This window comes from Mesoplodon mirus (genome assembly GCF_964341445.2).
Source record: "Mesoplodon mirus genome assembly, chromosome: 5".
In the NCBI taxonomy this organism is placed as follows: Eukaryota; Metazoa; Chordata; class Mammalia; order Artiodactyla; family Ziphiidae; genus Mesoplodon; species Mesoplodon mirus.
The window spans coordinates 84,904,467-84,915,591 of NC_138980.1; the positions used below are offsets into that span (position 1 = coordinate 84,904,467).

An 11,125-nucleotide genomic window follows, 5' to 3' on the forward strand; every position below is an offset into this window, starting at 1 on the left:
CCATCAACAACAAAGAATTATCTGCCCAAAATGTCAATAGAGCCATTTTTGAGAAACCCTGAACTAGACAGAAATTAAAGGTAAAGAGGAAGCAATGGAAGTAGTTCAGATCTGGTCACTCTTACAGCTCAAAATTGCAAAGTCCTCATTTTACTCTGAGTAAGAGTTAAAATTGTTAGACATGTCTCCTTACACATTTTACATTGCCTTAGAGTTACTTCTTGCACTCTACTAGAGGTGAAGTTCATCCTACTACAGGTGACTTTCTTCAAGGGCAGGTCCTTAAGCTTATTCATGTTGTCATCCTTTATGTTCTTTTGCACAGTATCTTACACATATCAAGAATTCAATAAATCTTTCTTCATTCATGAACTAGTGTCACACACAAAAAATAATAAAATAAAGAAAAATGCTGTTCTGGGACCAGTTTTAATAAGAGAACACGCTTAATTTACAATAAGCTCTGGAAACAAACATTTTATCCTGCCATGTGGTGATGTTCTCTAGCACATATCATTAAAAAAAAAGTGAGAGTTAACCTTCAGACACAAGAGCATTCCGCAGTTTCAGATTAGTGAAATGTGTGTGTGTGTGTATGTATATATATACATACACACACACACACATATATATATATATATATACTCCTACCCCGCTTTGAGATAGATTACATCTACCAGAGTCCCTCTAAGAGAATTGCTGATAAACTGCCCATTTGCTCCTGGAATAAAAACCATCCATTTATAGCCATCAGTATTTCTTTTTTCCTTTTCTGTAGGGTCAGGACTTATGATCTTGAAAATTATGGAGATGGGTCTCAAACAACCAGCTGAATTTTTTTTTAAATCAATCACTTGTTTTGTCTCTTCACCTGAATTATTCTCACCCACTCAAGATTCCCTAAACATCTGCAAAAACTTATGCCTTCATGAGCTTTTGTTCCAGGGGAAATACCCACAATTCTGTCATACTTTCGAAGTGCTCTGTGACATGGGGGAAAAAATTAAGAACTACTGCCTCTAGAAGACAGCTAATTTGACCGATACATATTTTTTAACCTGGCATTTTTTTGTCACATGAACATAGTTCAAAATCTTAGGACAAGATATGATATTATGAAAGAGGCCAACAAACAACAGTAAATCTGTTAGCTTTTGGACAGTACTACAAAAGAGAACCTGTTAGAAATTGTCAAATTTGCTTTCTCCAGACAAGTATGGTACATGCTATCTGTAGCTGAAACTCTATTTATAATGGGTCAAACAACATAATAACTGACTCATTGGGCATAGGTATATAATTTGAGTGACTTCAATTATCATACAAGTAAACATTTATCTCAAACATCAACCCGAAGTAACACTTGCAAAGCAGAAGGAGGAAAAACAATGATCATACATGTAAGTTCTGTCTTAACAATGTTAATGTTTCTTACCTAAAGTGAGGCCTGAAATTCAACTCCTTTGGAATCCTCACATCCGTCCATTCTCAAAAATACAAATAGCTTGTGCCACATAAGGCAACATCTGTTCCGAGTTGACAGGCCACCTTGTGAACCTACTTTGATGTGGACACTACCTAGACATGCCGATTTTCTTGTTTCAGTTGATGTTATTTTCTGGCTCTTATTTAGAGCTGAAGTAGCTTTGACTTTGGTTTCCCAGGTCTAAGAAATTATAACTTCGAGCAGTTCTTCCTAATGAACTAACTTTTAATATGATAAAAACACTTCTATTCATATTATACTATAAAAAAATAGGATTTTAGAATAAGGTATTTCTTTTTTCCCTTATATGTGACGGGAAGAGGGGGTGGCTTAAAATTGGTAGCACTAAAATTAACATGTGAAATCTAACAATAAAGATACATTTGGCATTGCTAGCCAGCTCAATAATTTGGGGCCTGGTAAATATTCAACAAGCTTCTCTATTCATCTGTCACAGCAAAAAGCGAAACAACTGTCAAACCCCAAACATATCAGAAAACTTAAGGACAGTACCTCCCTTCCAAGGCAATTTGATAACAAAAGAGAATAAAAGTTTCCCAAATTCTTTTAAATTCATTTGAAACTGCTATATACAATGCTAGACATCAGCAAGCACCCATATTAGTTGTTCCTTTATTTTCTAACTCATAATATAAAAAAGAAATGTCATATTTTTCTTAAAGTTTTTGTTGAAGAGTAAATAGGTCAAAAGTAATTCACTGTAGTACCTATTTATTCAGAAGATGAAAACTGCAATGTCTAGTTAACTCACTATTAATTTTGCCTCAATACTGGTGCCCAAAACTGAGTACAACCCACAAAAACAATGACTGTTACCACAAAGAAATAATATACTCACAATAAGACTTAAAAGTTTTATTAGCTTCACTAGAAATTTAAGAAGATGGGTCCACACATATACAGACGCTGGGAGTAAAAGACTTGTGAAAAACTCCCTGGAAGATAGTTTCTCAAGTTGGATTGAAAACTTTAAAACTTTCGTACCCTTGATTTCTAAGCAATTGGGGGAAAAAATAGGAAGATCCATAGAACTCAGTGGTTAAATGCCTGGGTTATAGCACTAAAATGCCTAGCACTGAAGCCTCACTCACAAGTAAGGGACCTTGGCAAGTGACTTACATCTCTGGCCTCTGTTTTTTAATCTGTAAAATAGAGTAACAATAGTACCTTCCTCATATGTCTGTTTTGAGAATTAGAAGACCTAACATTAAGAAATATACTTAGAATAGTATCAGGCAGGTAGTAAAAATCTAACTGTCTTAGCTATTTTTACTGTCAAAGCTGTTCTTTTAGTGATACTTAACCACCACAAAAATTTGTTAATAGAATGTCGAACATTAGGGGCATGATGAAGTAACTTATAACAGATATATATAATGGTTGTGATCTAATAGTATTCCAGAAAGCAGAAAACATCATTGTATATAACTTCATAATTTTACATGACTTTGTCTATGTTAAAAACATGCATACAAAAAGATGGAAAGAAAATATAGCAAAATTCTCAATATATCTATTTACGTGTGGCATTAAAGCTGATTTTTATGTTATCTTTTCTAATTTTTTGATTTTTCCAAACTTTTTATATTATTCATATACTGTATTACTTATGAAATATCTTCTTTAACAAACTAGTACCCTTAGGATTTGAAGGAAGGATGAATACGTGGAGCACAGAGGAATTTTAGGGCATGAAAATACTCTGTAGGACACCATAATGATAGATATATATCATTACATATTTGTCCAAAGTCACAAAATGTCCAACATCAAGTGTAAACCCTAACATAAACTATCGACATTGGATGATAATGATGTGTCAATGTAGATCCATCAGTTGTACCAAATGCACCAATCTGGTGGGGGATGTTGATAATGGGGGATGCTACACATGTATGGGGACAGGGCGTATAAGGGAATCTCTGTACCACTCCCTCGATTTTGCTGTGAACCTAAAACTGCCCCCCAAAATAAAATCTTAATAAAATACACAAATAAATTTAAATTTTAAAGGAAAAAAAAGCACCCTTCATTGTTTACCAATCTTTTATTTTCAACTTAATGTCAGTTATGCACATTTTAATCAGAAATGGGTTAGCATATTATTGGAATTTTTCCTCTCTAATTTTCAAAAATTGTCCATGATATTTTTCATGAACTAGTTCTACAGATGCTCTGTAGTTTAATTTGTGTGGGAAAATATGTTTTACTCAAACTTACATTTCTATCTCTTTTCCTACATTTGATTTAATTACCTCAGACCCTCAGAGCAGTAAGGGTGGAAAAAACATAATCCAAGTAACAATGAAACTATTACATTGGTTTTATTATCTATTACGTCACTATTGCCTGAAGCACACTGTCTATTTATTATTTTAAGTCTGCTTGAATTTCTTATCAGTTAATTCTCTGAGTCTTGAATGGTTTAATGCATTGGAAATAGAGAGACAGTAAAGGATGGTTATTGGTTATTTCTATTTTCTCAGAACCATGCTGCTCTCTTAATAACATGCTAAGCCATCATGCTTAAGAAAAGAAAAACTAAAGAGCATTTTAGCATTTGGTAATATACTTCAGTTTGAGAGGGTAGACTGTTGTATAGAGTAGTAAAAATACAGCTATTGCTACAAATTAATCATCTGTGAAATCTCACTCATTCATGACTTTAGAATTTAGAAAATACTCCAGACATTATTCTCTGTAATTTGTTCAAGTAATGAATTTTATATGCATGGATTCATTAACCAAAAAATATTTGGTAGGATTTCCTAGATCAATAAACTAAAGCACTTCAACTGGATAAGCCATTAAAAAAGATAAAAAAACATTTAAAAACAAAAACATTTTGCAGAAAATTGTTAATTCTATTAATTCTGTTTTCATCAGCCCCCAAATGGATCATTTCCTATAGGTTTTCAAACTTTTCAAAATTAAACTTAATTTTAATTTATATGACATTATAAGAAAAACGTTGAGTGCTTTCCAATCCATAGTCACAAAGCTGACAAAACCTTTCTACTCATGGAGTCCAATCAGTCAGTGATCCCAGAGCAGACAGAACAACTCATCTTTACTGGTTTCTCCATAATGGTCATGTCTACTCACAGGGCTAAGCAATATATATATACACACATACATATGTATATATATACATACACACACACACATATAGTTAATTCATATAATAGTCTTGTTACTTAAAATCGTAAAATGAAACAGTATGAAGAATGCTCAAGGTTATAATCAGTCTAAACTAAACAAGAATCCAGCTAAAGCAGCAATGAATTTTGTTTCCAAGTAGAAGACTATTTATTATATATTCCAATCGCTCCCTAAGCAACAAGATCTATGATTCTATATTAACACCAACATTTGATGCACAACAAGTTTACCAGTGAGATCTCCACAAAAGAACAGGCAAATTGATACCAAGAGAGGTCAGCTTATTTGAGAACTCTCTTTAAAAAGCAATAGCTCTGGGGGCTTCCCTTCCCTGGTGGTGCAGTGGTGGAGAGTCCGCCTGCCGATGCAGGGGACACGGGTTCGTGCCCCGGTCCGGGAAGATCCCACATGCCGCGGAGCGGCTGGGCCCGTGAGCCATGGCCGCTGAGCCTGCGCGTCCGGAGCCTGTGCTCTGCAACGGGAGAGGCCACAACAGTGAGAGGCCCGCGAACCGCAAAAAAAAACCCAAACAAACAAAAAACAAAAAAAAGCAATAGCTCTTTTTTTCTGCTTACTTCAAAGAAAAAGGATTGCCCTGGAAATGGCTAATTTTATCCCTAAAACTCTAGAGTTGCCCCACTATTTTTTTCTTTATTTTCAACGTGTAGAAAAAAGCAACATGGATTAATCTTGCACTCCAATGCTATTTCCTCTTAATTGCTTCTCCTTTCTACCTTTTCAATCTTATCCAACATCTCAAAGACCCCAAATTTTCCTTTTTGGCTTTTCATTCTCCCTAAGGACTTGGCCTTCATGAAAATCTCCACTGTTTAATCGTAACACTTGGATATGTGATCTCCTGTATATGGCACTGACCCGTTTGTGTTAATCATGACAGTCTGAATAAATCATAAGTTTCTTAAAATTCATATCTTACCATCTTTTTTAAGTTTCTACTACCCTTTTCACCAAAGGCTTACTACTAAGTACATACCAAGTATCAGTTTATAAATCTATATATACTCATTCTTATTCTCAATTCTGTATTCTTAGATCACAGTGAGAGTGGTGGTCACTAAAAGTAGTAATGCCTTTTTACACTACTGATGTTCAAAGACAGGATAAATATATCCCAACCTATTCTTTGAGTTCACTAAGACCAGAAACTCCAAATTATTCATCTTGGTAGCAATAGAAAGGTAATATAGTATTTGGCACACAATAGATGCTGAATAAATATGTTGAATTATACTTAAGGCTTTTCCATTATAGTACAGAAGACCCAGAAACCCATATTATTTCTGAAAAGTCAAGTTATTTGAGGTTTTACTAAATTCTGAAGGCAGAATAAATCTGCCCCTAGACTTCCTAGAAATCCTGTTCCTCTTCTTCTAATATACAATCTAATTATAATTAAGCAATAACTAATCATAAAAGGTACCAATAATAATAGAATTTTGTTACTCGTTTTTTTAAAAATTTTTTTGTTCATCAGTAATTTATTTATTTATTTACTTATTTATTTTTGGCTGCGTTGGATCTTCGTTGCTCCGTGCGGGCTTTCCCTAGTTGCAGCGAGCGGGGGCTACTCTTTGTTGTGGTGCATGGGCTTCTCATTGCGGTGGCTTCTCTTGTTGCAGAGCACGGGCTCTAGACGCGCAGGCTTCAGGAGTTGTAGCACGTGGACTCAGTAGTTGTGGCTCGCGAGCTCTAGAGAGCAGGGTCAGTAGTTGTGGCACACAGGCTTAATTATTCTGCGGCATGTGGGATCTTCCTGGACCGGGGCTCGAACCCATGTCTCCTGCATTGGCAGGCGGATTCTTAACCACTGTGTCACCAGGGAAGTCCCTGTTACTAATTGTTAAAGAGTTCCAAGCAGCTACTATTATGTTGGAATCTATCCCACTACCTGAATTTTCAGATGACTGAAGTCCAGAAGACTTCTAAAGAGAAAATAAATTTCAAAATAACCTCAAACAAAAGTCTAATCAAGTGCACTAATTGTTGGTGCAGAGTTTATGCAAAAATAAAGAACAAAATATGCAGAATACTACATTTTAGTTAGAATGAAAAAGGCAGATATGGGGACATATGTATATGTATAACTGATTCACTTTGTTATACAGCAGAAACTAACATACCATTGTAAAGCAATTATACCCCAATAAAGATGTTTAAAAAAAAAAAGAGAAAAAGTCAGGGAAAAAACAAATACCATATGGTGAATGATACAGTGATGCAGTCATAATCACTTTCTTATTTCTAATTTCTGTTCCAAATTAATAACAGCTCTATGCTAACTTATATTAAAATATATTATGGCATAAACACATACCATTGCCAATAAAGGAATTAGAATTCAAAATATAACCATTTATATTTAGTATATACCAATGATAAGCTGCCAGAATAGTGAATGTAACAATTAATGAATAGTGACATTTATATTTACAAGTCATAGGTGTAGGCACTAACAGGTTTGTGATTTACAAAGTTTTGTTACTCCTCCATTCAAAATTACATCAAAAACAGGTTCAGTCATGTGTTCAATATTATCTTAAAAAGATAAATGCCGGACAACTGCAAGATGTCATAGGTTAAACATGCCCTATAAATATTTTGTTCTTGAAATAACTATCTCTCCTATTACATAAATGGCCAGTGTTTTGAGATTCAGACATAGTATCCACAACTCCATGTGCAAACCTAGGATGATGATATCCTCACAAAAGTAATTAATAATCACATCAAATCATTTATCATTCATAAATTCCACTCTCAGGGGTGAAATTTTTAGCCAGACAGGGCCTGGCACCCAATCAAAGCTTACAAAGCATCAAGATAAAATTTTATCTCTAGATCTGTCTAGAAGACAGATCTTTTCATTTACTTGGTTTTACATTACCTATGCTTTTCTATTCCTTTTATAACTGTTTGTTTGTTTTTTCCCTAATAAAAATGCTCAAGCAAATGAAAACAGAAAGAGTGAAAGGGAGAGAGATCCACAGACTCCCTGAAACATTTCTTTGTGATTCTATCCAAGAGCTACAGTGAGGTTAAAAGTTTCACTATAGATCTACCTGGTCTCCAAACATGTACAGAATAATGATGCAAAGCAGAACTGGGACCATGTGCAGTTTCTTGTCATTTATTCTGTCTAAAATAAGGAGTGAAGTGACACATCATAACATAAGAAGTATGTGCCCATAGATGCGGAGTTTTGATTGACTACTTTCTCTTAATCTCAGCCTCCTTGCTGAAGCAGTAAATACGTTTCTGTGATGATGTAGGTTTCCCACATCCCCCATCTTAGAAACCTCAACAACCGTAAAGCACAATTCTGCCAAAAGGAACTTGCCCAAATTTGTTCGTTTTTTAAAACGCCATCATGTTTCGGATGAAAATACAGCCTTCCAAAGATGTCAAATAAAAGGATAACAAAGAAACAAACAGCATCTTTAGGCTTGAATTTCTATGCATAACCTCGCCATCTGTCAACCAGTTGTGAAACAATGATCCTAGAGAAGCCCTGAAACACGAACAAGTTTCCTCCTCGCATCTATCATCTGTATCAATCTCCGCTCTCAGGACCTCAGTAGTAATTATGTTCTGCCAGTGGAGCAACCTACAAGAATGGCATTTGCCATTTGCAAACCAAACCCTGCCGATGAATGGGTCATTTTAACAGACTTGTACTTGGTAACAAACGCGGAGTTCAGTTCACAGAGGTAACAGGGAGAGGAGGAGAAAGAAGGAGGGCTCTATCCTCACATTTGGATTGGAAATTGGACAGAGGAGGTCAGTCTCTAGAGGCCAGCCATCCAAACGACCCTCAATCTCTTCCCTCTTGGCCTTTGAAACAGGATTATAATTTTAGACCTAGACCACGCCCCACCCCTTCCCTTCCCACTGCGGCCACCACCTTCGAAGTTACAGTGTCAGCTCTCCTGCAACTAGGGGTGCGGACTCCCTGGCGGAGAACAGCCCCAGGCACCCAGTCAGTAGCGGAATACTGGGCTAGGACTCTGCCACCAGCTCCGAGACACCACCGGCGGGCTCGCGGGAGACCCCACCCCTCCCAACCCTGCCCTCGCCCCCGCCCTGAGCTGCAGCCTGAGTTACGCATCCTCAGCCTTGACACTGCCTCCGCTTCTTTCTATCCGCATCAACGCTGGTGGGGGTGGGAGGGCAGAAGTAGAATGGGGGTTGGGGGGAGCGACAAAGAAACACAACAGTCCTGGTTCCCAAGAGCCAGGACTCAAGTGGCAAGACGCTGGTGCACGCACACCAAACACACACACACACACACACTCACTCACCGACGCGCCCTGCGCCCCAGGTTCTATGCCAACCGGCGACAAGATAGGAGGAAAAAAGGAGGTGGGGTGGCGAGAAGGCCCGGAGTTACTGGGAGGGACATTCCGAGGAGAGCAGGGGATGCCTCAGGAAGTGCGAAAGTGAGAAAGTCCCAGACCCCCTTTACATCCCCAAGTCTGGGCTCTCCAGCCAGCAGCCCCGGGTCGCCTTCCTTCCAGCTGGGCTCGGGAAGCGGGGAGGGGGGCCGGAGCCGAGCTTCTCCCAGGCTGCCCTCTCGGGCCTGGCCCAGGGCCCGGAACCCGGCCCCCTTTCAGCCCCGGCCTGAGGAGGCTGCCAGGCAAGGAGAGACTTGCCAGCGGACTCTGGGGGAGCAAGAGGGCAGGAGAGAAGCATCTTGCACCCTCCGGCCGGTTGCTGGTTTCTTCCTCTGTCGACACACCCCCAGTGAATCCCCTTCCCCAGCACACACACACACACAAACCGAGACACGCGTGTTCACCCCTCTCACCATCCCAGGTGCATCGATTAAAACACTAGTTGATTTCTTCCTGATTAAAAAAAAAAGAAAGTGCAACAACTCTTCTCAGGAGTCGCCGGAGGAAAGAAAGTCCGTCTGCAGGCGTCTTTCTATAGTTTCCCTTGAGTTAAGAAATCTGGCGGTCCCCAGTGAAAACGGGACCGGGAACCCCAGCGGGTGAAAGGCGACGAACTCCTTCCCCACACCCCGCACCTCTCACCTCCTTAAGTTCCTTGGCCACGTCCTTCAGGTCGCCCAGGACTAATTCCAGATCCTCCACGATGATCTTGATCTGTTCCTTCACCTTGGTTTTGGAGGCTGCCGGCGGTCCCTCGGCTGGAGAGGACGAGGAGGGGGTCCCCTTGGACTTGGCTGACATTCTTTGGGGGCAAGCGAGGCAGGTCAGCACAGGCTGGCGAGCGGAGGCTGCTGCGCGCCCCGGTCCCTGGCGCCGCGGCGGCCGCTGCCGCCCCAGTCCCCCCACATCTTGGACGCTCCCCGGGCAGCGACGGGCGGCTGCGCTCGGCGCTCGGCCGGGTGGCCGCACTGTGGTGCTGCCATCAACTCTCCGAGACGCGGCGCTCGGCGCGGGGCTGCAGACGGGCGAACAGCGCGCCTGCGCCTCCTCCCGCCGCCGCCCGCCGCTCGCGCGCACACAGGCGCTCGCTCCCCGCCCGCGGAGAGGGGCGCCTGGCCGCCGGTCTCTGGCTGTCAGCTGCAGGCCCCGCGGCACGTGGGGAGATCCCCCCGGGATCTCTCCCAGAACACCTGGGCGTCAGGGAGCCGGGTGATAAGTTCGTGTCCTGCCCACCCTCTCGTCTTGATACTGAAATGCCCTCACCATCATATCCTGCTGGATGTCTTGTCACATCCAGCTTGGATTCCTTCTGTTTCACCCACCAGCAGAGACCCGGATCCCCACCACACTTTCTGATCGATTAAGAACCACAGTAGGGTCAGAGTTTAATTTAGGGCTAGTAAAGCGACCCTAAATGTTCATCCAGGGCCAAAGTGTGTCCCGAAGGCCTCCAATCACTCTCCTACTCACCCAAGAGTTAAACAGAGGTGTTCTTACCTGTGCAGAAATAAAAAGAGGTGTGGATAAAATCGACCCCTCACCTCCTGGAATCATGATATTTAACCAGTGTTCTTGAAAGAGGTAGCTTAATCCTGCTGATTCCACAGAACTAATAGAGGATTTATTAATTGGAAGTCCTCACATCAAAAATCCCCTGTGAGACTGTCTGAGTCATCTTGGCTGTACTTATCTGGGACAGCTCCCGTTTTTTGTTTTTGTTTTTGTTTTCTTAACTGTCTTTCCTCTTTTCATGGCCTATGATGATGTATGTTTTGGATGCAGGGGAAATACATTGGATCTCCTCTTGTGAAAGCTGAATAAGAAGAGTTTGCCACCAACTTTTTTTTTTCTTTTTTGTATCCATTTCAAGTCTTTTGCAACTAAATAAAGAGGAAATAACTTTCTGATTGTTCTGTCAAAATGACCCAGGGAGGGGAGTTAACAGGAAGCCTTCAGTTTCATTCTCAGTAGGTGGCTAGGATTCTCATTAGTTAAAGTTTTAATTTCCTTAGTAGCAAACCCATGGGTTATTAGCTACTGACCT

At 40.3% G+C, this 11,125-nt stretch overlaps 1 protein-coding gene across 1 annotated transcript in view; it reads right to left on the reverse strand.

The window, feature by feature from the left end:
• PRR16 (proline rich 16) overlaps nucleotides 1–10,229 on the reverse strand; it is a 272,756-nt gene extending 262,527 nt beyond the window's left edge. The window contains 1 exon segment of the mRNA XM_082621216.1: nucleotides 9,724–10,229. Within this exon segment, the coding sequence (XP_082477342.1) occupies nucleotides 9,724–9,882 (159 nt within the window). The 5' untranslated portion in view covers nucleotides 9,883–10,229.
• Nucleotides 10,230–11,125: the final 896 nt, after the last annotated feature.